Here is a 27,088-nt window from a genome sequence, read left to right as displayed (position 1 = left end):
TATTCTGAACAGAGAGCAGCCTGATGATAAGAACTCTCCCACATTCTTTGGGGGATGGGCTACTTGGGTGTAGCTGGGAGCCTTCCTTCTGCATCTCTGGAGTAAGCCTGGGAGCTGAGAGGAATGGGGAGATTCTAGCTTAGTCCTGTGCCTCCTTTGCAAGTTGGTTTTGTTTGGACCAGGGCAGTGGTGAATTAGAGAGGCCCATATTCTATTCCACTTCCATAACCTGGGCTTTTATGAATTCTCTAAAGTTTGTCTAGACCCCTGGGACTCACCCTCAAAATCAGAGCCACTCTTAACCTGTGTTATCACTTCCAACTCTTTGGGATGTTTCTTACACCAAAGCTTCAGCCTTGCCTTCGTTTCCACTTCCAGAGCTCATCTGTCTCCTGAACCTTCGTGAATGGTCTGTGTACAAACTGAGCTGTTTTGGGGCTTTCTCTAGCTCCAGTTTCTCAGATTGGTTCTATGACCATACATTAGCGTACTGGTTTCTAGAATTGTGTTACGGTTGTCTTCTATTCTCTTTGTCTTTGTGGGATTATATCTTTCATTTTAAAAAAAAATCTTCATCACCATTTTAGTGTGGCTTTATGAGGGAAATCTACCATCTTTAATCAGAAGCCTGCATGCATGCAAGCTCAATTGTTTCAGTCGTGTCCAACTCTTTGGGACCCCATGGACTGTAGTCCACCAGGCTGCTCTGACCATGGGATTCTCCAGGCAAGAATACTGGAATGGGTTGCCGTTTCCTTCTCCAGTCAGAAACCTAGTATCATTTAACTCTTACATCAAGTCCTGTTTTTCAAATGACAGCATTAGAACTCAAAGAGGTTGATTAATGTACCTAGATTGCTGCTAACTGGTGCAACCAAGACATAAGCCCAGGCAACTGGTTTCTTAAACATGCTGCCCTATCATCTTGCTTTTAAAACCAGGCACTAAAGATTCTTCTTCATTGAGATAGAATCTCATAGATTATAGGTGTGGGAAACTGTGCCAACAGAGAGGCTGTAACCTGGAAATTGGCAAATTATACTACATTCCATTAATATAATGGCATTGTTATATGACACATGAATTAGAAATGGCTGATGAATAATAGATTATATCAACTGTTTCTCTGAATCACAGGCCTTCCAGGAGAACTTTTTGCACATTTTATTTTAGAACAACTAAGATGACATCATTTCCAGAACAGTTTGATTTGTTCTGTGTGTCTAAGGAAAAAAAAAAAGAGTACAGCAAACGTTAGAGTGTGGACATTTTCAGACAATAGTCATAAGACTGGAGAGAAGCTCACTGTAGCCAAACTGCACTATGTATGTTGCTACTTCCTAAGATAATCTGGAACTAATGTATCTAAGAAACCTACTTCCTGTTCATTGAGTTACATGCCTCCTAAAACTATGGCAGACCAGTTTTTTGTTACTGAAAATGGTTAGAGGAAATGGTTCCATTTAAATTCAGAACATTTTTCTTACACAGTCAGGGCGTTCTGACATAAGATTTCACTTCTCCCTTGAGCTCATCACAGTGCCCTTTGCCACCTTTTGAGATATCTCTGGGTCCATCCTAATTGATTTTCACTTTTAGCTGTAGGCTTTTGGTAATTATGTAACATACCATCTTAAGTGTAAGACTTCTCTAGTACAGTCTTTTGATATTTTATAGATCATAGAAACCAAATCTCATTTCATTCTTTGGTGCATTTCAGGATTGAAAAAAAGAAATACTGTTTCTTAAGGCTGTGGTTCCTTCTGCTAAACCACCTTCCTCAGATTCTAGAAATCAAGAAGAGTTTACATCATGCATGTTTGCATCATAAAGACTTCAGATTCTGCATGTTAAAAAAAGCTCTTATAAAACTCCACTCCACTCTTTTTGTACACTCTTCACATGTAATCTGTCCTGGAGTCCAAGTTTTGTTGTTGTTTAGTCACTAAGTTGTATCTGACTCTTTTTTGACACCGTGAACTGTAGCCCACCAGGCTTCTCTGTCCATGAGATTTCCCAGGCAAGAATACTAGTGTGGGTTGCCATTTCCTTCTCCAGGGGATTTTCCTGACCCAGAGATCGAACCCATGTCTCCTGCATTGGCAGGCAGATTACTTACCACAGAGTCACCAAGGAAGCCCAGATCCCAAGTATATGTTGTAAACAAAAGGGTGTTCCTTTGGAGGGGTCTCAGATCTCAGCTGTCAAATGGAGATAATATTATTTACCTTGAGGCACGTCTGCTGTGAAAATTAAATGGAAAAAAAAAAACTGAGGTGAATGAATTATATGATACAATATTGATCACTCAGAGTCCTAACTTAACGGAAAAGCATCTCTAGTTGGAGGCGGGAAGTAGCCTGGTAGTACATGAAGCTGGAAATCCGGAGAGTAAGTGACTGTGCAGCCCTGTCTGTAAGGAGCTGGGACGCCTCGAGCAGGCTGCTTTCCTTCTGGGAGTGCATCTGTCGTCTCCAGAATGTCTCTGACTGTGTGCACACCTGGGGCCGTGCCAGAAGACTGGAGGGGAGGATGGAAGGAGGAAACCCCGTGGGTCTAGGAACTGTAGGCTGGGATTGTTTTCCTCTCTCGGCGTGAGCCTCTCCGTCGGCCTTTCTGGTGGTCTGACTCTTGGCTGCTATGTCGTAAGCCGCCCGTGTAATGGGCACCAGAGGTGATGCCCAGCAGACTGTGGAGTACCTATCGCTGGGAGCCTAGGTCACGTGGTATAACCAGGATGAACCAGGAATTTTACTCTCTCTCCAGTAATTGCTGTTAACAGTCTGCAGACAGATTGTTTACATAAAGTTCTTAGGCCAGGCAAAGGAGAGGCCCTGAGGCTTCTCTCTGGATTATTCCTATTTGCATGTCTCCTCTACCCCACCGCCGCAACACCCCCACCCCCCCACCCCAGACCCTGGCATGTCTCCACAAGGCGGCTTCTTCACTGTGTGGGAATTAATGTCCCAATTTGGTGTTAGGAAAGGTGTCCCTCTAGAGACTCTCTAAACTCACCCTCAGGACTCCATTCCTGCCTTGACTTCATAATTTAAACCTGGAGACCTGCCAGTCTCTGACACTGTAATAGGCATTCACCAAATTTATCTTTGTTTCATGTATCAAGATTAATTTCTTTTCCCAGCGCCTCTTCCTCAATTTGCCTACATCTCCTCATTTCTCAGAACCTTTCTTTTCTCCTTTCTAATCCCAAAAGATACTTGAACTTGTGGGGGAGGAGGGAACCGTCCAAATTTTTAATATAACAGGTTAGATTTAGATATAAACAGTTGCCTTGTAAAATGGGGATTACCTGGGAGATTACTCTTACTGCTTACTTTATATATTTTCATAAACTGAATTTTATATACTCTGTATGTTTTTTATTACCTGTTAAAATTCAGGGTTTTTTTTTTTTTTAACATTATAATTACATGGCTTTCCAATGACTGCTGAGTGGTAAAGGATATCATCTATTTCTTTTTAAAATACATAGTGTAAATCTTATCTCTTTTAATTAATTTGACTTTTTTCCTCCAGAACCTCAAAGGAAAATACAATTTCAAATGACAAGGCTCATTTGTTTGGTGTGTCTCCTAAGTTTTGTACATGTAAATTTACCCTCCAGATGTTTTTGTAAACACTCTCAACTCTCCTTTTCGTCTCTAATAAGCATAGCATTTCATAGCTTGTTGGGCTTTTCTCAGATGGATGGCTAAGGGGTCTTAATGTCATCCTTTCTTCTTCACCTCTGGGTGTCTGGTAATGTGGATTTACAGTTTACAGACGTGGGCTGATTATGATGGGATTTCTGTGTATCCTAAGTGCTGCTTGATTCTGGAAGGTATTTAATCAGTACTAAGGAGTGTTTAAAAAAAAACTCAACTGAGTAAATTTGAAGATCTAATTGGCTTTATTCAGCAATTCTTTTATCAGGCAGCATCCCGTCTAGAAAGTAGAAAGAACCTCTGTAAGAAATGGAAGGTTTTATAGACAGAAAAGCAGGTCCTTTTGGTATGAAGTCTTGGTGGGGCTTAGCAGAAGCCACAGCACTTTGAGGTTGTCATTTGTTTCTCACAGGAATATGGCACATGGAATATCCCGTTGACCTGTTGTTGTTCAGTCGTTAAGTCATGTTTGACTCTTTGTGACCCCATAGAGTGCAGTGCCCCAGGCTTCCCTGTCCTTCGCTATCTCCCTGAGTCCGTTCAAACTCATGTTCCTTCTCAAGAAACAGCATGACCCCAGGGGCCCTTTCCAGTTTGAAACCTTGCCAACAAAGGTCCGTCTAGTCAAAGCTATGGTTTTTCCAGTAGTCGTGTATGGATGTGAGAGTTGGACCATAAAGAAGGCTGAGCACTGAAGAACTGATGCTTTTGAATTGTGGTGTTGGAGAAGACTCTTGAGAGTCCCTTGGACTGCAAGGAGATCCAACCAGTCCATCCTAAAGGAAATCAGTCCTGAATATTCATTGGAAGGACTGAGGCTGAAGCTGAAAATCCAGTACTTTGGCCACCTGATGCGAAGAGCTGACTCTTTAGAAAGGACCCTGATGCTGGGAAAGATTAAAGGCGGGAGGAGAAGGGGACAACAGAGGATGAGATAGTTGGATGGCATCACTGGCTCAATAGACATGAGTTTGAGCAAGCTACGGGAGGTGGTGATGGACAGGAAAGCCTGGTGTGCTGCAGTCCATGGGGCTACAAAGAATCAGACATGGCTGAGCGACTGAACTGAACTGGTTCTATCCTGTGTAGTGAGATTCATGCTGAGGAGGAACTTGTCTTGTCAGCATGAGGCTTTGTGGTTCCAGATTATCTGAAGGGCTGTGCTTTGATCCCATGAACTTTTTTTCTCATGTGACACCTGTACTGATGCTCCTTGAGCCTTGAGGTAAAGATCTTGGAGGAAATGGCATAAGTGAACGTGGGCTGGCCTCTCTCGTCAACTCTGTGCTCTCTGCATTTCAGATGCCTGGAACAGAGGAGCCCCACGATGCATGCGGCCCCGAGGAATCCAAGGGGAACTTGGAAAGTCCTAAACAGGGCAGCAGTAAGATGAAGCTCAAGAGTCGCCTGTCAGGTAAGTGGACTCTTTGCCTGCCTGATTGGGAGCTCCCTGCCTCAGGAGTGGGAAGATAAGGTTATTAGCATGATGAGCCTTTTTTTCTTTTGTTTTTGTTCAGTCACTAAATCGTGTCTGAGTCTTTGCAGCCCCATGGACTGTAGCCCGCCAGGCTCCTCTGTCCTCCACCATCTCCTGGAGTTTGCTCAAATTCTTGTCCATTGAGGCGGTGATGCTATCTAACCATCTTTTTTCCATAAAACTTCCAAATTGTTTTGTTTTTGATGGTGCATGCCCCAGGCATAACTGCCTTCAGCCTGGCTGCCCACATGAGTATTTTCATTTGAGTCATAATGAAGGGAATGTCAACATCTCTCTTTGTCTCTGCTTAAATGTAAATTTCCTGTTGTGTTTGGTTCATTTACTTCAGGCGACCCTTTCTCTGTGGAATATTCCTGATGGCCTATCTTTCCAGCAAACATACCTATTCCCCAAACCACTGGCCCACCAGAACCTGGCGCAAAGAACTGGGGTTTTTTTGTTTTTTTTTTTAAGTATCAAATGTGCATCTCAATTAAATGGAGGGGCCAGTGGGACTTAGTTGTAGCTTTTGTAACAAAGAGATCTGATGTTTCCTGGGCACATCTTCCTAGCAGCTGGCCTAGGCCCTGAGAAAGAAAGTCAGAGACTGTGTGTGGACACATTGTGACTCTTATGACAATGTCTGAGGCACTTTCACCTCGACAAACTTTTTCTACAAAACAAGAGAGAAAAAAAATTATATTTTGTGGATGGATTGATATAAAGGTACAAGCTCGATTCATTATCATCTATTAGTTACTGTTATGTTCATTTTTTTTTTTTTCCTCCTGAATTTTAAAGAAATTAAAACATTTTTGTGGGCCCCTAAGATTGGCTTGGGCCCTCAGCACTGTGTCTGCTGGTCTGATGGTGAAACTGCCCCTTGGCTACCCACCTGTGAAGGGCATCCGGTCTAACAGGAAAAGCAAGAGTTTGGAAGCTTGGTGGAATCAAGTTTACCCATCAGCTCTTAAGTTACCTTGTGACCTCAGGCTGGTTGTTGAACCTCCGTAAACTTCCTCTCTCACCTAACACGGGAGAAGATAGTCCCGACTTGAAAAGGTTGAACAGATAGGAACAAAACAAAAGCACACATAAAGGCACCTTGCACAAAGCCTGGTGTGTTACCATCCCCCCAATAGGTCAATTTCATCTTTCTGCTGCCCACATCAGTGGAGGGGTAGGGTGGTGTCTATGACTGCCAACCAAGAGCCTCTCCAGCCCACATTGCCTCCCCCTCTATTCTTCTCAGGTAAGGTGGTAGATTTAGGATAATATACATCCATTTAAAAACAAGAAAACCTGAGTAACAAAATGAGTTGCTTTCTATTTATAACTCAGAATAATTAGGTAGTGTCATATATGACTATTAGGGCATGGGTTTGTAACAAAAAGTGTAATGACCAGAGGTTAATAAGACCAAAGAGAAAGGTCAGGCTGATGGTCCTCACAGGGAGAAAACGACCAGCTCCCCTTCAGCCCCGAGGATCGACTGAGAGGAATACATTTAAATCCTGTGTGTTTGGGCAGGGGAGGAGGTCTTGAGGTCAGCTGTCTGTTCAGCACCTTATAAACAGTTCCCGGGGAAGGCTCACAAGAGTTCTAGGAAAATACAGTGACCTTTGAAACCAGTGTAGTCACATTCCTCATTTTATGGATGTAACCAGAGAAATTAAGGGGATCCCAAAGGTCGCTCATTCAGTCTGCCCTCAAGAGTTCTTCCCACCACCCCTCAGCTTCCTGAGGGTCATAGAGAGAATTCTATTCCCCAGACTGGGGGTTTATGATGTGGGGAGGGGATCCTAGCTGATGACCTTTCAGATCCTTGACTTTCCACGTTCGTACTATTGATTTAAACTATGCAGGACATTCAACTGAGTACTAAATCCAGAACTGGCTATTGTTTGCCACAGATGCATGCCGCCTTCTCTTCCTGTGTTTTCCACAAGGCCATGACAAGGAAATATAGTAGAAGGAGCACGTGTACGAAGTCAGGAAAGGCTGTATTCAGTTCCCAGCTCTGCCATTACTGGCTGTGTGACCTGGAACAGGTGGTTTCTCTGGGTCTCAACTTTTTCACCAATAAGATGAGGGTTGTAATGTACATGTATTGTGCACATCAATGTGAGTGCCTTCTAAGTTGGCCTTGTTGAGAGATCCAGTAGAGAGAACGCATATGGCACTGCTGTTCCAAAATGTGGCTGCGATAGGCCCTCACCACGTGGTGTCTGCCTCTGTCATCACTCTTATGGTTAATATCGCATTCCTCGTTGTCATTTTCACATCATTGTTCTCATTCCACTCTCAAGGGGGGAAGATGCTTGAATGGGTTCAGACAGGAAGATTCTCAAGTTGCAGGTCATGATGAAGTATGCACGAAAGTTGTGAAGACTGAGGTCTCTCTGAGTTGTGGTGCCCGGGGGAGGCATCCAGAGTGGGCAGGATGAAGGAAAGCCAGTACACTGGCAGGACTGGGCAGAACATAAGAGGAGGAAAACCAGGGTCTAGACTTGGGACAAAATGCATGAGAAATATTTTGGGACAATGGGGGTGGAAAAATGGGTTAGAGAAGTTTTTGGCAACTGTTTTTCTGCCTCAGCTGTCTGAAAGATACAATAATCCAGCCACAACCATGATTCAGTCCAGCAGAAAGATTGGGGGAGAGGAGATTCTTGGCATGGGAGGTGATGGTGCAGGCAAACTTGGGGGAAACTTAAGTGATATTTATATGCTCCCCAGTTTGGGGACGGATGTGGGTGGAGGACAAATGCTCCCCTCTGAGAATTCACAGGCTTGAGCAATGAATTCACCAAGCAAGGTAGTGGGAGATAAGACTGGAAAAGTAATTTGGAGGCATGTTAAAGAGGCTTAAGGAATTGGTTCTTCATTCAGTGCTTTGAAATATGTTCAGTCTAAAGACATTTGAATACAGGAGATTTTAATGTGCTCACTTCCTAATTTCTGGGTCCTGTAAGCTTGGATATTTATTTCATATTTTCGTAAGCGAGTCACTCTGGTATTCACATATCAGTATATTATCTACAGACACTACCGTATGTGGTTTCTCTTCTGTTGATGGCAAGTGCTTCCCTGTCAGCTCAAAAGGAATTTTCTTCTAATAAATCTTGTTCGTATGAGTAAGCATGCCAAAATAGATTAATCTGGCCATGAGTTATTAAGTCATGAATTATTAAGGAGGTTCTCTAAAGAGGTTCCAACCATTTCCACTAAGATTTTGGCCCGTCTGGCTCCAAAATGACTGAAGTGATTTCATGGAACATTTTTCCTGATATTCTAACCAGAGTTTTCTTTACTTCATACCTCCCTTTTTGCCAGTAGGGTTCCCTTTTAACTTCGGTATTTTTTGATTTATCCATGTTAATGCCTTAGGTCTGTAATCTTTTTAAATGAAAATTTTTCTTTTGATTGCAAAGGAATTTCAGATGTTTGAAAACCTGAAATATGTATCACAAAGTTAATATGTAGCTTTTGAAAAACCAGGCCTTTAGTGATGTCCATTATAATATAACTGTATCAGCACCATTCTAACTTTTTTCATCATTGTTAAAAACTCATCAATATATTATTTTTAAAAGAGTACAGAATCATCTTATTTTATTCCATGAAAAACTTCCTGAGAAATTTTAAATAAATTAAAATTTTAAGTCATCAACTGAGATATTAAATAGAAGAATTTGGTATTTCAAAGAATCTATATGTACATATAGTTATATACATACATATACATGAATATACACATATATATGGTGCATAATGTAAACATTGTAATGTGATTGTAACTACATTCAGTATAATCGATCCATCATTTAAGATTAAAGACTTTAAACTCTCATACACTGTTGGTAGGAATGTCAACTGACATAGCCACAATGGAAAATAGGATGGCTGTTTCTCAAAAAATTAAAAATAGAACTACCATATGACCCACCAGTTCCACTTCTGGGTATATGTATCCAAAAAAAAAAAAAAAACAAACACTAAATACACTAATTCAAAAAGATACATGCACCCCAGTGTTCACAACAACATTACTTACAGTTGCAAAATATGGGAGCAACTAGAATGTTCATCAACAGCTGAATGGATAAGGAAGATGTGGTGTGTTTGTGTGTGTGTGTGTGGAATATTACTCCACCATAAAAAAGGTGTGAAAGGATGCCATTTGCAGCAGCATGGAGGGACTTGGAGGGTATTAAGCTGAGTAAAAGCAGTCAGACAGACAAAGGTAGTGCTGTATGATACCACTTATATGTAGAAGCTAAAAAATACAACAAACCAGTGAATATAGCAAACAAAGAAGCAGACTCACAGATATAGAGAACAAGCTAGTGATTACCACTGGGGAGAAGGATGAAGGGAGAGGAGAGGGGGAGTAGGGGATTAAGAGGTACAAGCTATTATGTACAAAGTAAACTACATAGCTTTATATGTAGGATATATTGGATAATACAGGGGATATAACCTATATTTTATAATAACTATGAATGGAATATAATCTCTAATGATTGTTAAACACTGTATGATACATGTATAATTTATATCATACATAAAAATATACTTCAATTTAAAATAAATAAAAATTTTTAGGTAAAGTCCCTTAAACTATCCTATTTTAAAATAGTACATAATATAAACTTCTGCTTCACTGACTATGCAAAAGCCTTTGACTGTGTGGATCACAACAAACTGTGAAGAATTCTCAAAGAGATGGGAATACCAGATCAACATACCTGCCTCCTGAGACACCTGTGTGCAGGATCAAGAAGCAACAGTTAGAACCAGACATGGAACAACTGACTGGTTCCAAATTGGGAAAGGAGTACATCAAGCCTGTATATTGTCATCCTGCTTATTTAACTCCTGTGCAGAGTACATCATGTGAAATACCAGGCTGGATGAATCACAAGCTTGAGTCAAGATTGCCAGGAGAAATATCAACAACCTCAAATATGCATATGATACCACTCTAATAGTAGAAAGTGAAGAGGAACTAAAGATTCCCTTGTGAGGGTGAAAGAAGAGAGTAGAAAAGCTGGCTTAAAACTCAACATTCAAAAAACAAAAATCATAGCATCCCATCCCATCACTTCATGGCAAATAGATGGGGAAAAAGTAGAAGCAGTTAACAGATTTTATTTATTCTCTTGGGCTCCAGAATCGCTGCTGAAGGTGACTGCAGCCATAAAATTAAAAGATACTTGCTCCCTAGAAGGAAAGCTTTGACAAATCTAGACAGCGTATTAAAAAGCAAAGACATCACTTTGCTGACAAAGGTCTGTCTAGTCAAAGCTATGGTTTTTCTAGTAGTCATCCATGGATATGAGAGTTGGACCATAAAGAAGGTTTGAGTGCCAAAGAATTGATGCTTTTGAACTGTTGTGTTGGAAAAGACTCTTGAGAGTCCTTTGGAATGCAAGGAGATCAAACGAGTTAATCGTAAAGGAAATCAACCCACAGTATTCATTGGAAGCACTTTGGCCACCTGATGTGAAGAGCCAACTCACTGGAAAAGACCCTGGTGTTAGGAAAGATTGAAAGCAAAAGGAGAAAAGGGCAGCAGAGGATGAGATGGTTAGATAGTCATGACTCAGCCAGTGACTCAGTGGACATAAATTTGAGCAAACTCCCAAGAGATAGTGAAGGACAGGGAAACCTGGTGTGTTGCAGTCCACAGGGTCACAAAGAGATGGGCACGACTTAGTGACTAAACTATGTATGATAAAGATGTCTTTAGCAATCATTACTATAATGATTTCTTAAACAAGATGTGACAGTTGCTCAGTCGTGTTTGACTCTTTCTGACCCCATGGACTATACAGTCCCTGGAATTCTCCAGGCCAGAATACTGAAGTGGGTAGCTGTTCCCTTCTCCAGGGGGTGTTCCCAATCCACTGATCGAACTAGAGTCTCCTGCATTGCAGGTGGATTCTTTACCAGCTGAGCTACCAAGAAAGCCCCTTAAAAAAGATACACGTGTGCCAAACGTAAAGGGAAAATATTATATGTTGTTCTACATTAAAATTATGGACTTTTGTTTATCAGAAAAAATACCACTGAAAGAATGAAAGTCACAGACATGGAAAAGATATTTGTAATACATAGATTCCACAAAGGACTAATATCCAAAATATATTAATAATAAAAAATAAAATTCCTGTAAATGAACAGAGAAAAACCCAACAAAAGAATGAGCAGAGGAAAAAAATGTAAAATTTTCTAGTAGCCCAATTGAAAAAGGAATAAGGGAAAAAAGAGCAAAAGACTCGAACAGCCTGTTTACAATCTTAAAAAAGAAAAACAGTCAATGAATATTTGAAAAGAAGCTCAATCTCATTAGTCCTTTGTTGTTCTGTTGCTCAGTCATGTCCAACTCTTTATGACCCCAAAGACTTCAGCACACCGGACTTCCCTGTCCATCACCATCTCCCAGAGCTTGCTCAAACTCATGTCCATTGAGTCAGTGCTGCCATCCAACCATCTAATCTTCTGTCGTCCCCTTCTCCTCCTGCCTTCAATATTTCCCAGCATCAGTGTCTCTCCTAATGAGCTGGCTCTTCACATCAGGTGGCCAAAGTATTGGAGCTTCAGCTTCAACATCAGTCCTTCTAATGAGTATTTAGGACTGAATTCTTTTAGGATTGACTGGTTTCATCTCCTTTAGTTTGATCTCCATTAGTCCTTAGTGAAACGTAAATGAAAAACCACAGTGAAATACTATTATTATCCACTGCAGCAGAGTGGCTAAAATTAGAAAGACTGGCACTAGGAAGTATAACAAGCTGTAATGCACCCTGATGATCCCGCTTGGTGAAAGGGAACGCATGCCTGTAACCCAGCCACTCTCATTCTAGATAGATCCAACAGGTACAACATGCACATAATGTCTAACACTATATTCTAGATCAGGGTCAGCAGACTACCACCCGCAACTGTATTAGTATGGCCCACAGATAGAAATGCTTTCTGCATTTTTAGTGCATCTAGAAAAAGTCAAAGAATGTATGCTGAGACCATTTGTGACTGATAGACCCTAAAACATTTACTATCTGGCCTTTACAGAAAGATGTTTCCTGACCCTTATTTTAGGTCTGAAACTGGAAAAAAATCAAATGTCCATTAGCAATAGAATGGATAGATAAATCGTGGTATGTTTATATGATGAAATAGTGTGCAAAAATAGGGTGAACAGTCTATTGGCATGCAACAACCTGATGGAATTTCACAGATACTGAGAATAAGGAGCCAGATTCAAAACTAACATGTTGTATGTGTTCATTTATATCAAATAGACAAAAATAATCTGTGATGTTGGACATCCCAGGTGGCTCAGTGGTGAAGAATCCACCTGCCAAGCAGGAGACGCAGGTTTGATCCCTGGGTCAGAAAGATCCCCTGGGGAAGGAAATGGCAACCCACTGCAGTATTCTTGCCTGGGAAATCCCATAGACAGAGGAGCCTGGTGGGCTATAGTTCATGGGGTAGCCAAGAGTCGGACATGACTTAGCAACGAAACAACAACAATCTATGATGTTAGAAGTCGGGATAATGGCTACCCTTGGTGAGCAGTGTTTAGTGGCACAAAAGGGGGTTTGGAGACCTGGTGATATTCTATGTCTGGATGTTGTTTATTGACAGGTTTATTTTGCTAAATGTCATGGAATGGTATGTACACTTAGTGATTTGTGCACGTTTCTGTAAGTTATACTTTAACTAAAAGTTTGTTTAAATGTCCATTGTTATACATGAAAAAAAGCATCTCCCCCAAGCATCTACTACCAATCACAAAGTGATATTCTTCCATTACTAAAAAGCCATCCGCTGATAGCATTCTCACCACTGTTTATTGTCTTATCAACCATAGCTACATCTTAGTTGGATTAAATATATACATTGCCCCTTATCCAAACTGGGCACTTCAAAAACTAGCACTTTCTTCAGAATCTGGCATTACGGCCTCAACACACACCAAGCTCATGCAGAACTTGACAATAGAACATGATGAGCCAGATGCTTTGAAAGTATTGGCCACCAGGCCATCTGAGCAACCATGAATGTGGGTGTAAATGCAACAAGTTTATACCTGTGCATGCTCATAAGATTCTCTTCATTCTATATCTAGTCGTGTTTTCCCTCTGTTTTTTCAAGGGGGTGTACACCGTCTAGAGTCTGTTGAAGAATATAATGAACTGATGGTGCGACATGGTGACCCCCGGGCCAGGATGTTAGAGGTCTCCCGAGATGGCCGGAAGCATTCCCTTCCCCAGCTGCTGGACTCGACGGGCACATCACAGGTAGTACAGCACTGTGGAGCCCCTGACTTTCTTATCCAGTCACAGCTACTTGGCTAGGGGCAGAAGAGCATGTTTCGAACCCTGGGTCTCCAGGTTTTCAATTGTTCTCTCCGAGGCCAGCAGGAGCTTCATGTTCTGAAGACCTGTTTGCGTATGAGGGCCAGAAGTATTTAGGACAAGAGATAGAGTGTAGTCAGTAAGGTCTGTCCAGGGAGGCTAGAGAGCAGTCAGCTTAATATTTGGAAATAGAAAAGAAGGGGAAAAAAAAATCAATCCCTTGTTGGATCTCAAAATCTCGATTCTCTTCTACTGTGTGTTTTGGAAACGAGAGCCGCTTCCCCTGCCAGGAGACAATGGCGCCTCACGGTCTGTGGTGAACCACCATCTCTTGTTTAGTGGGTGTGTCGTGTGTCGGCATAGCCTGGTGGGTAGGTGGGTGTGGACACGTGAGGGAGGTGGGGGTGGCTGTGGTGTGTGCCTGGATCCTACCTCTCACACAGTAACGGCTCCAACAGCCAAGGTCAGAAGAGACTGAAGAGGGGGTGAGGGGTGTGGGGATGTTCATAGTCCGTCCCCACCAGAGCTCGGGACTCTAACCCTGTGTAACCCTGCACAGGGGCTCCCCTCAACTTCATCACCCTCAGCCCAGTCAACACTGGTAGGCGTCTCATAACCAAGTCGGAAGCAGGCTCAGTCTCTGGGAACTTGCGGAGTGTTCTTCCAGTCCTGGCACCATCAGCCAGAGCACTCGAGAGGAGTCGCTGGTATCGGGTCCCCAGGCCTCAGTGAAGCAGAGGTGGGAAGAGGAGGGCGTGATAGCTGTGATGCCCTAAGTGTATGGAGACGCAGGCATTAGAGTTCTAGAAGATCTAGCTCAGGTCGTCTGGGTTGGGCTCTTGCTCTGGGTGTCTCGCATTTTTACGGATAGGGTAGCTAAATCCCAAAGAGGTTGGGTATTTAGTTCCCAGTGATACTCCAGAATCACTGTGCAGGGAGTTTGGCCAGACCAATAAAATTAGAAAGTGCCCGTGTTTCAGAGGCCCCTGCTGATTAGGCTTTCTTGTGCTGAATCCACCAAGGGCAACTGGAGTTGGAAAAAGTGAGAAAAAGCAGAGCAGAAAACTTGCATGAGGCCTGGTTAAAACCCATGTCTGGAGACAAGTGTGTGTCCTGGGCAGCATGATCCATGGGGATTGGATCAACGGGGAGATCAAGTAGCCGTCGGAGAGCCACATTGTCAGACTTTTGGTTAGTGCAGACAATGAGAGCAGGTCTACTGTTGTCCTGGCCAAGGACGTCCAGCACTAAGGTGCCGATTTCTTAACTGACTCATGAGGAAACCTGACTGTATTTATACCCGGAAATTATCTATTTCCAAACTCCAGGAGATGGTGAGGGACAGGGAAGCCTGGTGTGCTGCAGCCCAGTGGGCTGCAAAGAGTTGAACACGACTTGGCGACTGAACTACAACAAAAGAGCAGGCTTCTAGGAACCAAGAAACGCAAGCTGAAATCTTTAAAATGAAAGATTTTAAAGAAGCAGCTATGTTTTCCTCTTTAAGTTGTTCTTTCTTTTCTGACCTCTTTTTTCTGCCTTTTTCTTTTTCTCCCAGGATTTGCCTTTCTTTCTTTCCTTCCTTCCACTTTTGTTGATTAGTTTTTAAGGTTTGTTGTTGCTGTTTAGTCGTTAAGTCACATCCTACTCTTTTGTGACCTCATGGACTGTAGCCCACCAGGTTCCTCTGTCCATGGGATTTCCCAGGCAAGAATATTGAAGTGGGTGCCATTCCCTACTCCAGGGGATCTTCCTGACCTAGGGATCGAACCCACATCTCCTGCATGGGCAGTGGATTCTTTACCACTGAACCACAGGGAAGCCCCTTCCTCTCTCCTCTCTTTGTCTTTCTCTCTCCTACCCTCCCTCAACTAAAAAGTATTGTCTAGATTAGAGCTATCCAATAAAGCTTTCTGCAGTGATGGAAATGTTTTATGTCTATACTACCCAATATGGTAGCCACATGTGTCTTTTAAGCACATGAAAAGTGGCTAGAGAGACTGAGGAATACATTTTTAACTTTAATGTATCTTAATTTAAATATAGATGGCCACAGGTGGCTCATGGCTGCCAAATGGGATGACAGAAGTCTAAAAGTGCAGTGAGACCCCTGAAACTCTTCAGGGGAATAGTGAAGCATGCTGGCCTCTGATTCCTGAAGGGCAGATGGAATAAGGCGCTGCTGGAGGTTGTTGATCAGAGAAAGAGTTCCCTTGTGAGTCTGCACATGAACCTCTATATTTGAGGTCTCTGCCTGCCTATTTCCATAATTGTTGTTGTAGTTCAGTTGCTCAGTTGTGTCCAACTCTTTGTGACACCATGGACTGCAGCACGCCAGGCTTCCCTGTCCATCACCAACTCCCAGAGTTTGCTCAGACTCATGTCCATCAAGCCAACAGTGCCATCCAACCATCTCATCCTGTCATTCCCTTCTCCTCCTGCCAGTCTTTCCCAGCAACAGGGTCTTTACAATGAGTCGATTCTTCACATTAGGTGGCCAAAGTATTTCCATAATAGTTTTGGTAAAAGGGTGGTAACCTTGCCAAGCCATTATCTTTTTTTTTTTTTTTTTAATGAATCAGAGGCTGGGAGGCCAACATAGCTGACAGATATTTTGTAAAACTGCAAGATATAGTTGTTCTAAGCTGCCAGGAATATGAAAATATCATTAGCAGATCTCATTTCTACCTTCGAATGTAGAATATGCTGATTAAGGATAAAAACTATTTTCTAGTGTCTCTTTTCTCATATTAAACATGAAATGATTTTGTTGTTTATGCTAGAATATCTGTGTCATTTAAGAAATGTATCATTCTAAAAAGAATAGCAAGGAGCTAGATTGTCTCGGCGCTTTAGCAATAGATTCATTCACTCTCTTGTTTATATTATGAATGGTCTACACTGCTTACACACATGGACTTGGTGGGTGATGGAAAGGGAAAAGAGATCAAGATTTTGAGCTGCTGTGTGCCAGGAAGGGAAAGTGTGGCTTGTGGAAACGTATTTTATTTTCCAAATGTGAGGGATCAGAGCTGAAGCTGCTGCAGTCTCTCAGAGGGATTTTTTTTTATACGGAATAACAGTTGTCTGGGTTTGTGGTTTGGGTTTTATAAGAAACAAAAGCTTGCTGAGTTTTGAGTGAGTGAATTGAGCTTGAAATGATGAACTACTTTCTAACCATGATTGTGAACTTGGAGTGGGGGCAGGGGTGACTTCCAATGGCGAACCTGACCAGAGGATGGTCATTCTACATCTCCAAGGCCACTTGGTTTCCAGTCCCTAACTCTGCTCCAGAAAGCAAGAAGTAGGATATGTGGAGTAGGCTCGAGGAAGGAGCAGCCTAGGTTGTTTATGTGGGGAAAGAAGACATGGCAGTCCATCACAGTTGGGGCCGTTCCTCCAGTGTGCTTTATAATCAGCTTTATTTAACCCACTGGACCAGGTATGGACCACAGGCCAACGGCCATCTAACACAAAAGACAACTGAGGTTTTCCAAATCTGAGTATATTTTTATACCAGGGACCACAGCAGGATAAGTGAGACAGTCACTGACCTCATGTGCTGACTTTTAGGAATACCACATTGTGAAGAAGTCCACTCGCTCACTAAGCACAACTCAGGTGGAATCTCCTTGGAGACTCATTCGGCCGTCAGTCATCTCCATCATTGGGCTGTACAAAGAAAAGGGCAAGGTGAGCTCTTTTATGTGTATTGTTTTGCCCTCTAGGTAAATGCTAGTATATATATTTTAAATGATTCCTTTTTAGTGTTGTTTTTACATAAAATAAGGCAAAAGGTATAAAGAAGAATCAAGTTAAGTGGCCTTTGGGTAGATTTGAGTGGACACCCTGGCATCCTTTCCCATGGGCCTGCAGGTGACATCATCAAACCCTTTTTGCCCTTATAATTTCAGGAGTCATCACCTGGCAGCTAGGACGCCATCAAGTGTGGGGTACATGCCCCGTAGTACCACTACTGAAAGAAAATCGGACCCTGCCACTTCAGAGAATACCCCCTAAATGAATTGAATGGATTTCATGGCATTTCCATTATCATAAGAGGAATAAAAGCAAATAATTTGTTATATGAATATCAAAATAGCCATTTTGATATCAATTTGATATTATACAAAAATAAAAGAATAAAACAAATATGGCCCCTGCACAGCTATGAGTTATTAATTGAGCCATGTGAAATTGACATCTTTGGAGATCGAAAGATTGTCAAATGTCAATTTAATGTGTTTACCTAAAACTTTTCAGCCTTTAATACAATGCATAGCTAGCATAATGCAAGTGGATCTGAGGAGGGTCATGGTGAGGGGAACACATGAATTTGCAGCTACTGACTCAACTCTACAGGCTTCCCTCATGGCTCCAGATGGTAGAGAATCCAACTGCAATTCAGGAGACCCAAGTTTGATCCTTGGGTCAGAAAGACCCTCTGGAGAAGGGCATGGCAACCCACTCCAGTATTCTTGCCTGGAAAATCCTATGGACAAAGGAGCCTGGTACGGTCCATGGGGTGGCAAAGAGTCAGACACAGCTGAGCAACTAACACTTTCACTTCAGCTCAACTCTGAGTTAAATACTACACTGGGGGGGTGCCCTCAGTGAAGAAGTGCACTGACAGCCTGGACCCCCATCTTCTCTGCGTCCAGGGCCTTGGCTTCAGCATTGCTGGAGGTCGAGACTGCATTCGAGGACAGATGGGGATTTTTGTTAAGACCATTTTCCCAAATGGATCTGCTGCAGAGGATGGAAGACTTAAAGAAGGTAGGAGAGAACCTCCTGGTGGGCCTCAGTGACCTCTGATTCTAGGAGAATCTGCCCCCTGGCAAGATGTGAAGCAAATGCCTCAGCGGCTACGGTTCTGGGCTTGGTAGTTGGATAGACTTGGCTGAATCCAGCCCAAGTACTCACTCAGGACCTTGGACAATTCACGTAACCTAAGCTTCACTTTTTTCTCTTGTAAACTTGGGATATGAATACCTACCTTGAAGAATTGTTGTGAGGATTACACGAGACATTATGTGAGAAGTGGCTTGATATCTTTGTTTGGGTTTTTAAATGTCTGTCTTGTCCCCTTGATCTTTGAAATTGCCTTGAAAATTTCCTGAGCATTTGCAGTGCATTCTTGCTCGGGGCTAGAGTACATAAACATCTTTCACCAACCCCATAGCACCTACCATTTTTGACACACCTAAACATACTAGACAAGCACTTTTTTTTTTTAATTGATAACTGTGTGCATTGAAGGTGTACATGATAATTTTATACACTTAGGTGCAAAATGATTGCCAAGCAATGTTCATGAATACCTCCATCACCTCACATATTGACCTACTGTATGTGCACGTGGTAAAAACATTTAACATCTTTCTTAACTATTTTCAAGTATATAACACAGTCTCGTTAAATAACTACAGACACCAGTTTGTACCTTAGATCCCCAGAACTTGTTTGTGAATCCTGATTTTTTTCTCTTCCTAATTATTAATATACTCCCTGCATGGAATGATGGAATCATACTATTACTAGTTACCTTCAAAAATGCTGTGACCGTTCAGTTCAGTTGGTCCAATTATGTTGTGTTTAACCAGCTTATTTCTTCTAAACTGATAAGAATAAATTGGAACTCCTTTTTTGTAGGCAGAGCAATCCCAGAAGTCTGTGTGCTAATGATAAGCCATGACCAGGCTTCACATTTTAATGGCAGAATATTTATTTCTTTCTCAGAGGAAGGGCTAACTCCCAGGTGGTATTTCTGTCTCGTTTCCCAACAATGTAAAATTCTAGCGGAGCATTTTTATAATGGATGTGCCATGTGTTCATTTGATTGAAATTCATCCTGCAGTGTTAGTAGAATGGGGCAAAATGGCAGGAAAAAAATCGACAGGAGAGGTGAATAGCACTTGCTTCTCCTAAATACTATATTTTCGTATGTATTCACTTACAATAAATAGAGGTCATCAGAATGGATTTTTTTCCATTAACCTGTTGAATTGATCTGTCTTTTAAGTAATCTTTAAAGATTTTTTAAGAGCATGAGCGATCATTTTAATGTTTCTACCCTTTTCCCAGGTGGAAACAAACCAGAAACCTCACCTAGTTGAGTCTTGGTTATTCCAGGTGATTTTTAAACAGATTATTTCCCTTGTTTTGCAACATCTGTAATTACAATTACAGAAAAGGCACATAACACATGGGTTCGGTACTGCTTGCCTTTTTAAACCCGTGTACGGGGTTCCTTTAATGGAATACCCCGTGCACTCCTGGGATCGGCTGTCCATGAGAGGTGAAAATGTGTGTTCATAGGCTGCTTTGTACTTTGTTATAAGGGAGTTCCTCTTCTGTACCATACTGCTGTGCAAGGTTCATCTTGTGCACCTTTGTAGTGTTTTTGATTAACTGTTATCCCAAAAAATAGACCAGGACACAGGAGTCCAAAGCCGGAAACTAGCTTTAAGTCAAGAGGATGTCCAAGCTCTATGATGTTCCCAGCAGACACTATCAACAACTTAAAAAATGACCTGACTGTGCCTTCTTGGAGTTGAAGATGAGTTCAGGATAGTTTGAGAGAGAAAGAGAACAAGAGCAAGAGCGAGAGAAAGAAATGTGATATTAGGCTAAACCAATCTCTTAGATAGAAGTGTATAATGACTTGCCAGCTTACTGACTGAGACCCTTGAACACCATCAAGACCAAGCATCTAGACTCTGGGGCTGCATGTAGATGTGAGGCTGCCATTCCTAAATAACATCTCCTGTGTTTGCTCGTCTCTGTCATTTAAGCCACTTTTCATACACCACATCTTCCTGAAAATACAGGCTTGGCTTCGCACATGTTATGGGTGTTTGTACTTCTCCACCAGTGGGTTTGAAGCAAAAGGGTAGGAATTCAGTCTTTGTAGTTTGATTTCTAAATGTAGAACATGTATTATCATACTGGATAGTGGCAAGAGAGCAAGATCTTGATGCTTCCCACAGTTGTTTTAATTAAAGGTGAAAATAGAGAATTATCGCAGAATGACATGCAATGTCATTTATTGTCCCATTTTGTGACATTCCTTGGAGCTAAGCTAACGAGAGTAGATTGGAACAATAAAATTCATCTTAAAGACTTGTAAATCAGGGACTTTATGGTATTTTATTTAATACTGACCAAGCAGTTAGATTCCAGTAAACTAAAGCTTGATGTTAATGTAATTCTCAAATTTGGTCACTAGGGGATGAAATCCTAGATGTAAATGGAATACCAATCAAGGGCTTGACATTTCAAGAAGCCATTCATACCTTTAAGGTAAGGACATTCTTATTGACCTCCTTTATCATCTTTGTTTTTCTTTCTTTATTTCATTCTGGTTTGGGTTTGGTTTCTTTTTTTCCCCATCATTTGATAAAAGGACAACCTGAATGCTTTAGCCTTTCTTCCTGTTTTCTCAGCAAATCCGGAGTGGATTGTTTGTCTTAACGGTACGCACCAAGTTACTGAGCCCGAGCCTCACGCCCTGCTCCACACCCACACACATGAGCAGATCGAGCTCCCCAAACTTCAATGCCAGTGGGGGAACCTCAGCAGTGGGCAGCGATGAAGGCAGTTCGTCCCTGGGTCGGAAGGCCCCAGGGCCCAAGGACAGAATTGTCATGGAAGTAACCCTCAACAAAGGTGATACCAGCTTGTCCTCATTCCGTTAAATTCTCTCAAATCATAATTTGTAATCTGTTCTTGGGTTCATTTTTTTTATATATCTTTTTCTATGAATTGCTTCTTTGGAACATTCTGCTACCAACAACATATGGCATTCTCTAAATGGACAGTAGGATCAAAAGGAAAGATCTTAGTCATTTCACTAAAGTGAAGAAAAGTTAACAGTAGCGCAGTTTTTTAAAGCTCTCTCTGGATGAATCACTGTGTGTCAGAGACTCATGATAAAAACATCACTGACTAGCTGAATTCTAGGGCTAATATAACATTTTCAAGAAGAAAGAATATAGTTAAGAATATAGCTAACACCAGTAACTAAAAATCCTGGGTAACACCAAATCTTACTGCTTTTTATCTTTGCCTCCATTGGTATAAATATGATGAACAACTGAATAATCTAGAAATCAATGGGAGGCAAAAGAAAGGCTGAAGTTATATATCCATAATAGAAAATGTTACTGGGACTCTGCCTGTTTCCAAAAACAGATTAAAGAAGACCCTTCAGACTAAGAAGAGAATGGACCATGAAATAATTCACAGTCCATAGTTAGCCCCTGGTTCTGCCATAGACTCATTTCATTAAAAGAATGTGGCTCACACTGACAAAGAAAAGTAAAATGTATATCCTAAGTCTGGTCTAAAACTAAGTGGTTATTGGTCAAGGTATACATTAATGCAGTTTCAAATTATTGATACTCCTTTTCTTTCTTTCTTTTGATTTTGTTTTCTTTCAATGATGCCTCCCACAGAGCCCAGAGTTGGCTTAGGCATTGGTGCCTGCTGCCTGGCCCTAGAAAACAGCCCTCCAGGCATCTACATTCACAGCCTTGCCCCAGGATCAGTGGCCAAGATGGAGAGCAATCTGAGGTTGGTTGTAAACCTGAGAGTTTAGAGTTCTGGTGGATTTGTGAATATGTGAATACATACATAAGATACCTGCCCTGTTACATTCCCTTGTGAAATTCTAAATGTTTATATTATTTGCAGTCATGTAGCTAGAATTACAATCAAAAGCATCTCCAAAGATGAAAAGATAAATGAAATTTGGTTCAAGAATTCCAGATCTTGGCTTCCCCTACCAGTTCTGTTCTGTTTGGACTCAGACGTTGTTTCAGAAACTTGACATAAAACAAGTCTATGTAGATACCTATAATTATCCAAATATTTTCTTTCACTTTCATATACATTTATATAGAATTCATATAAGCTGCTGGGAACTACTCAAAGTGGTTCAGAACCACTGGATACAAGAGAGTCCTAAGATCATGCCCTTGAACAGGAGGCCTTTATTATTAAGTACAATCTCCCGAACCTTTCCTGTTGTTTCGTTCCTTTTTGAGACGTGATGTCTAGATGCTTACTGTCTGAAATCACTGCGTGTCTGATTTCTCAATTCGGCTAGTTGAGTTGTAGCTTGGGTATTCTGTTTATACAAGAGAGGTTTCGGTGTTCTATTATATAGTAATTGCAGTGGGTCTGTGCCCACCTAAACTTCACAAGAATGTACACGTATTTCATGAAGCACTGTGCAAACAGTATCATCTTTCTCCCCTCTTAAGTTTTTAAGTCCTTGAGCAGTTGAGGAATTATCAAAATGACATTCCTTGAGGTTGCCATTTTGAGGCCCTGTTAATAGATTATATTATGTTTTTAGTTAATCATCAGAGTGAATTTCCATATCGAAAAAAATTTAGCAAATCATCCAAAGTACATTAAAGAAAATATACTTTTAGAACCCAAGGAAAAAAATCCTTTAATGACATCCCAAGATGATGTTTCTTTCTTGAATGGTTCCATATGTCTGGAGCCTGCCAAATGACCATTCTTCAAACCCCACATAAAGACTCTTTGTTTTCTCATACTGAGTTCTCTCCCTATAATTTCAAGTCAAAATGGGCATCTTGTCCCCAATTTCTCATTTGTTCAAATCTGAAATGTTTTTACAAATTATTGGGTAACCTTTGAGCTTCAGATATTTCCTTCTTAAATTATATTACAATAATCATTTCAATATGGTAGGGGAAAAGAAACCGATGGTGGTCGAGGGACTATCACTTGATGAGCAGAAGGTAGGCAAACCTGAGTTCAGCATTGTGTGACATCTGGGTGACCTCTCTGAGCCTGTGGCCTTATCTACATAATAGGAATAATAATACCTAGTCAAAGCATTGTTACATAAATTTCTTTTTATAGTACTTGGCCTACAATACGTGTTCAAGTAATAGTAACCTTCATTGTTGTCCTTATTATCAGTTTTAACTTTACTACTTCTGAAAATGCAGGTAGACACCCATAATGGTCTTTGTCAGTTTAAAACCTAATGTGTTTATGAGGGTTTTGCTTTTTTATATGTATGCAAAGATGCAAGGATATCATTTGCTTCTTAAAAGTATTCAGAAAAGATTTCGTATTATATAAACCACTCCCAGAAGGAAGTCTTGTAAAAAGCTAACTGTTATTGCGGAGAGTTGATCATGTTATCCTCCCTAGCCGCGGAGATCAAATCCTGGAAGTGAACTCCGTCAATGTCCGCCATGCTGCTTTAAGCAAAGTCCACGCCATCTTGAGCAAATGCCCCCCAGGACCTGTTCGCCTGGTCATCGGCCGGCACCCTAATCCAAAGGTGAAGTATCTCACACTGTCCTAAGTATGGGAAGACAGCTGTTTGTCCAGTAGCAATGGCACACGTGTTCCTATGACCATGCAGACTCTTTGATGAGACCGTTCACCCAGCTGGGGATGGGAATCAGCTTGTGGCCACCCAGTGACCAAGGTAACTGATAACGCTTAGGAAATGAATTATTGATCTGGACTTCTTCATCTTCACACACAGAACATTTTATTAGAAAATGTTGACAATATTACTGGTGAATTTAGTGGAAGGTGGGAGTGCTAAGTATGGAAGGTAGGGTTCCGAGTAACCCCTATTGGCTGTTCGATCTCTGGTGAGATACTTAGCCTTTTCAGGTTTCTGCATCCAGAAAATCAGAAAGCATTGAAATTGATGCTCTGTCCAGGCCATCCTTGACCTGAGCAAAATACTTGTGTAATTAATGCTTAAGAGCCCACTAATTTTCTTTCAGCATCAGTGTCACCCTGGTTCCCCATACTAACTTGCAGATAATCATAGCCCCTGTATTGGGGACCTCTGCTGTTTACTTTGGAGAAGGTAATGGCAACCCATTCCAGCATTCTTGCCTGGGAAATCCCAAGGACAGAGGACAGAGGTGGGCTACAGTCTATGGGGTTGCAGAGTTGGACATGACTGAAGTGACTTAGCATGCATGCATGCTGTTTACTTGGTTGTATCTCTTCTCCTTAGACGACTGCTTTTAATTTTTTAAGCTAACCACAGGACAGTTTAGCAAGTTCAACTCAACCCATTTTGAGAACTGTTTTTGGTTGTTTTTGAGTACTCCAGGTAAAACTCTTAAATCAGCTTGTCTCAACATGGTAATCTTTTTTTCTGCCCCCCTACAAAATCTGACCTTTCAACAACTCAGAATGCTCATTTAGACCATTAACTCTTCCCATGCCTGTCATGTGGCTACTACCCCCTTGATATTATTCATAGAGTTATTTGATTACATCCTTAGTGGTCCCAGGCTGCTACACTGGATGGACTCTTATGCTAGTTGACAAGTAAGAAGTTTGTACCAGGAGACCTGGCAGGCTCTCCCATGTGCCACACCTGAAATTTCTTAAATGCAGTAACTTTATGGGGTCATTTTCACTGTCTCAGCAGTGTTCATTTGTTATTCGTCCAGTTGCATGCTAAGCATGCTAACTCACTTCAGTCGTGTCTGACTCTTTGCGACCCCACGGACAGCAGCCCACTAGGCTCCTCTGTCCGTGAGACTGTCCAGGCAAGAACATTAGAGTGGGTTGCCGTGCCCTCCTTCAGGGGATCTTCCTAACCCAGGGATCGAACCCACGTCTCTTACATCTCTTGCATTGGCAGCAGGTCCTTTAACCACTAGCGCCACCTGGGAAGTGCTCACCATCCGGTTTCCCACTGCAAAGCTGTGACTCTGTGCCTTGCTTTGGGACAGAAATGTCAGTCAAGCTGCTTGGACATTGATTGCTGATTCAAACTCAGCCCCGCTATTTCCCCCACCCCCCAGGTTGTTTTCAGTTGTCTTCAAGCTTTTTTTTTTTTTTTTAAAGTCTTATTGAAGTAGTTACAATATTGCTTCTGTTTTTTTGGCCTAGAGGCATGTGGGATCTTAGCACCCCAACCAGGGTTCGAACCTACACACACACACACACACACACACACACACACCCTCCCCCTCACCAGAAGGTGAGGTCCCAACCACTGGACCACCCAGGAAACTCCTACAAGAATTCTTAAAAATGTCTTACATAAAAGCTACTTGAATAAATATCATTCATAGAAAATCAAATCCGGCTTCCACCTTTACTTATCTGTTTTCCTTGTCATTGCCTGTGGTTCTCCTTTCTGTTCTATAGTCCTGTATTTCCCTCGGAATCTGCTCTCCTGTGTCCCCCTGCTGTCCCCCTAGCTCTCTCTGGGACACTTTCAACCCTGCTTTGCCTCACAGTCTCAACTCTCTCCCTCCAGGGTTCTCCCTTGGATTCCAACACCCTCATGGCCACACTCCTCTCACCTTAGGAAACAGTCCAACAAGCTCTGACTGCTGACCCAGCCCATCCCTCAGCAACATTAGAGAAAATTAAGTTCTCCATGGTTTTCAGTTATTGGCTTCAAGGCATGCCTGACTTCAAAATCCATTCCAGCCTCACACAGGTCGTGATTTGTTGGTCAGCCTAATCTCACCCCAAAGCATCTGCCTAATTTGCCAGTACAATCAAACATCAAAATGGCATTCCAGTGCAAAGCATAACAATCCTGGTCAACTGGTGGTCTATGATTCCGTGGAACATACGGGTTGACTCGTGTTTCTAGCCGTGGTAAAATGGTCGTCAGGATGGTGCTGGAGATACGTTCAAGAAACCAAATTTCAGTATTTGTTTGACTGGATTCGTGTTTCCTCCTAGGTAAACGTAGTGTTCTTAGATGTAACATCATACTATATTTTCCTTTTGGTCAAGATTCCATTTTACATTTAATGTATTTTTGTACCACTTATCCCAACATTTCATGCCAATGGTACATTTTGATACTAAATGTATGTGCTTCCTCAGTTTTCATGTTGTTCCAAGAGAAATACCACAAGGATTTTCTTTTCTTCTGTTTCTCATAAAGACTGAAGCAGTGGCCGCCCAATTGGAATATTCAAACTCTCCAGGTCTAGACAAGCTAAGATTTGGACCTGCTCGTGTGGCAGATTCTAGCTGACATTAAGTAGAAGAAAGTAATAGAGGTCCATTATTAATTGACACTGGGGCTTTCAGTGTGATTACAGTTATCCAGGAAATCTTTCACTTGTTTTAAACCCCAACCATTTTTCTCCCACTCAAAAATAATTGCAAATATTCAAAGTCTAATGTCAAGAAAAATCTGCAGCCATTTTTAATGGCTCATTTATACAGAATTACTCTTTGGTTTATGAAGGTATGTGTGGGAGTATGCATATATGTCTGCGTGCATGTGTGTACATGTTTTATTTCCTCTGAAGACTATTAGAAACTATTACATAAAGGCCCTGATGTGATGATGGTTGATGTGTTAGGTTAAAGTATAATGCTGAATCCTGTATAGAAATGTTCATTTACTTCTTAAGGCAGATCGCTGTGCTTATCTAAATATTATTTATTCTAAATGTTATTTTAATACACAGAATTCCTGTCCTACATTTAAAATATTTTTACCTCTTAAAAAAAAACTGTATAAGTCCTGTAGTTGCTTTTAAAATAATCTCATAGTTCATCATGTATCAGGCTTTTAA

At 41.5% G+C, this 27,088-nt stretch overlaps 1 protein-coding gene across 2 annotated transcripts in view; it reads left to right on the top strand.

Annotated features, from left to right (window-relative positions):
- PDZD2 (PDZ domain containing 2) overlaps positions 1-27,088 on the top strand; it is a 260,003-nt gene that overhangs the window by 200,220 nt on the left and 32,695 nt on the right. For both annotated transcript variants that reach the window (XM_061129279.1, XM_061129281.1), the window contains exons 6-13: positions 4,968-5,079; positions 13,309-13,454; positions 17,082-17,201; positions 18,170-18,284; positions 20,737-20,810; positions 20,954-21,176; positions 21,965-22,082; positions 23,706-23,838. In XM_061129279.1, coding sequence (XP_060985262.1) covers positions 4,968-5,079; positions 13,309-13,454; positions 17,082-17,201; positions 18,170-18,284; positions 20,737-20,810; positions 20,954-21,176; positions 21,965-22,082; positions 23,706-23,838 — 1,041 coding nt within the window. The remainder of the gene's footprint in view (positions 1-4,967; positions 5,080-13,308; positions 13,455-17,081; positions 17,202-18,169; positions 18,285-20,736; positions 20,811-20,953; positions 21,177-21,964; positions 22,083-23,705; positions 23,839-27,088) is intronic.

Source organism: Dama dama, chromosome 25 (assembly GCF_033118175.1).
Source record: "Dama dama isolate Ldn47 chromosome 25, ASM3311817v1, whole genome shotgun sequence".
Classification (NCBI taxonomy): Eukaryota; Metazoa; Chordata; class Mammalia; order Artiodactyla; family Cervidae; genus Dama; species Dama dama.
This window is presented reverse-complemented; position numbering and strand designations above follow the sequence as displayed.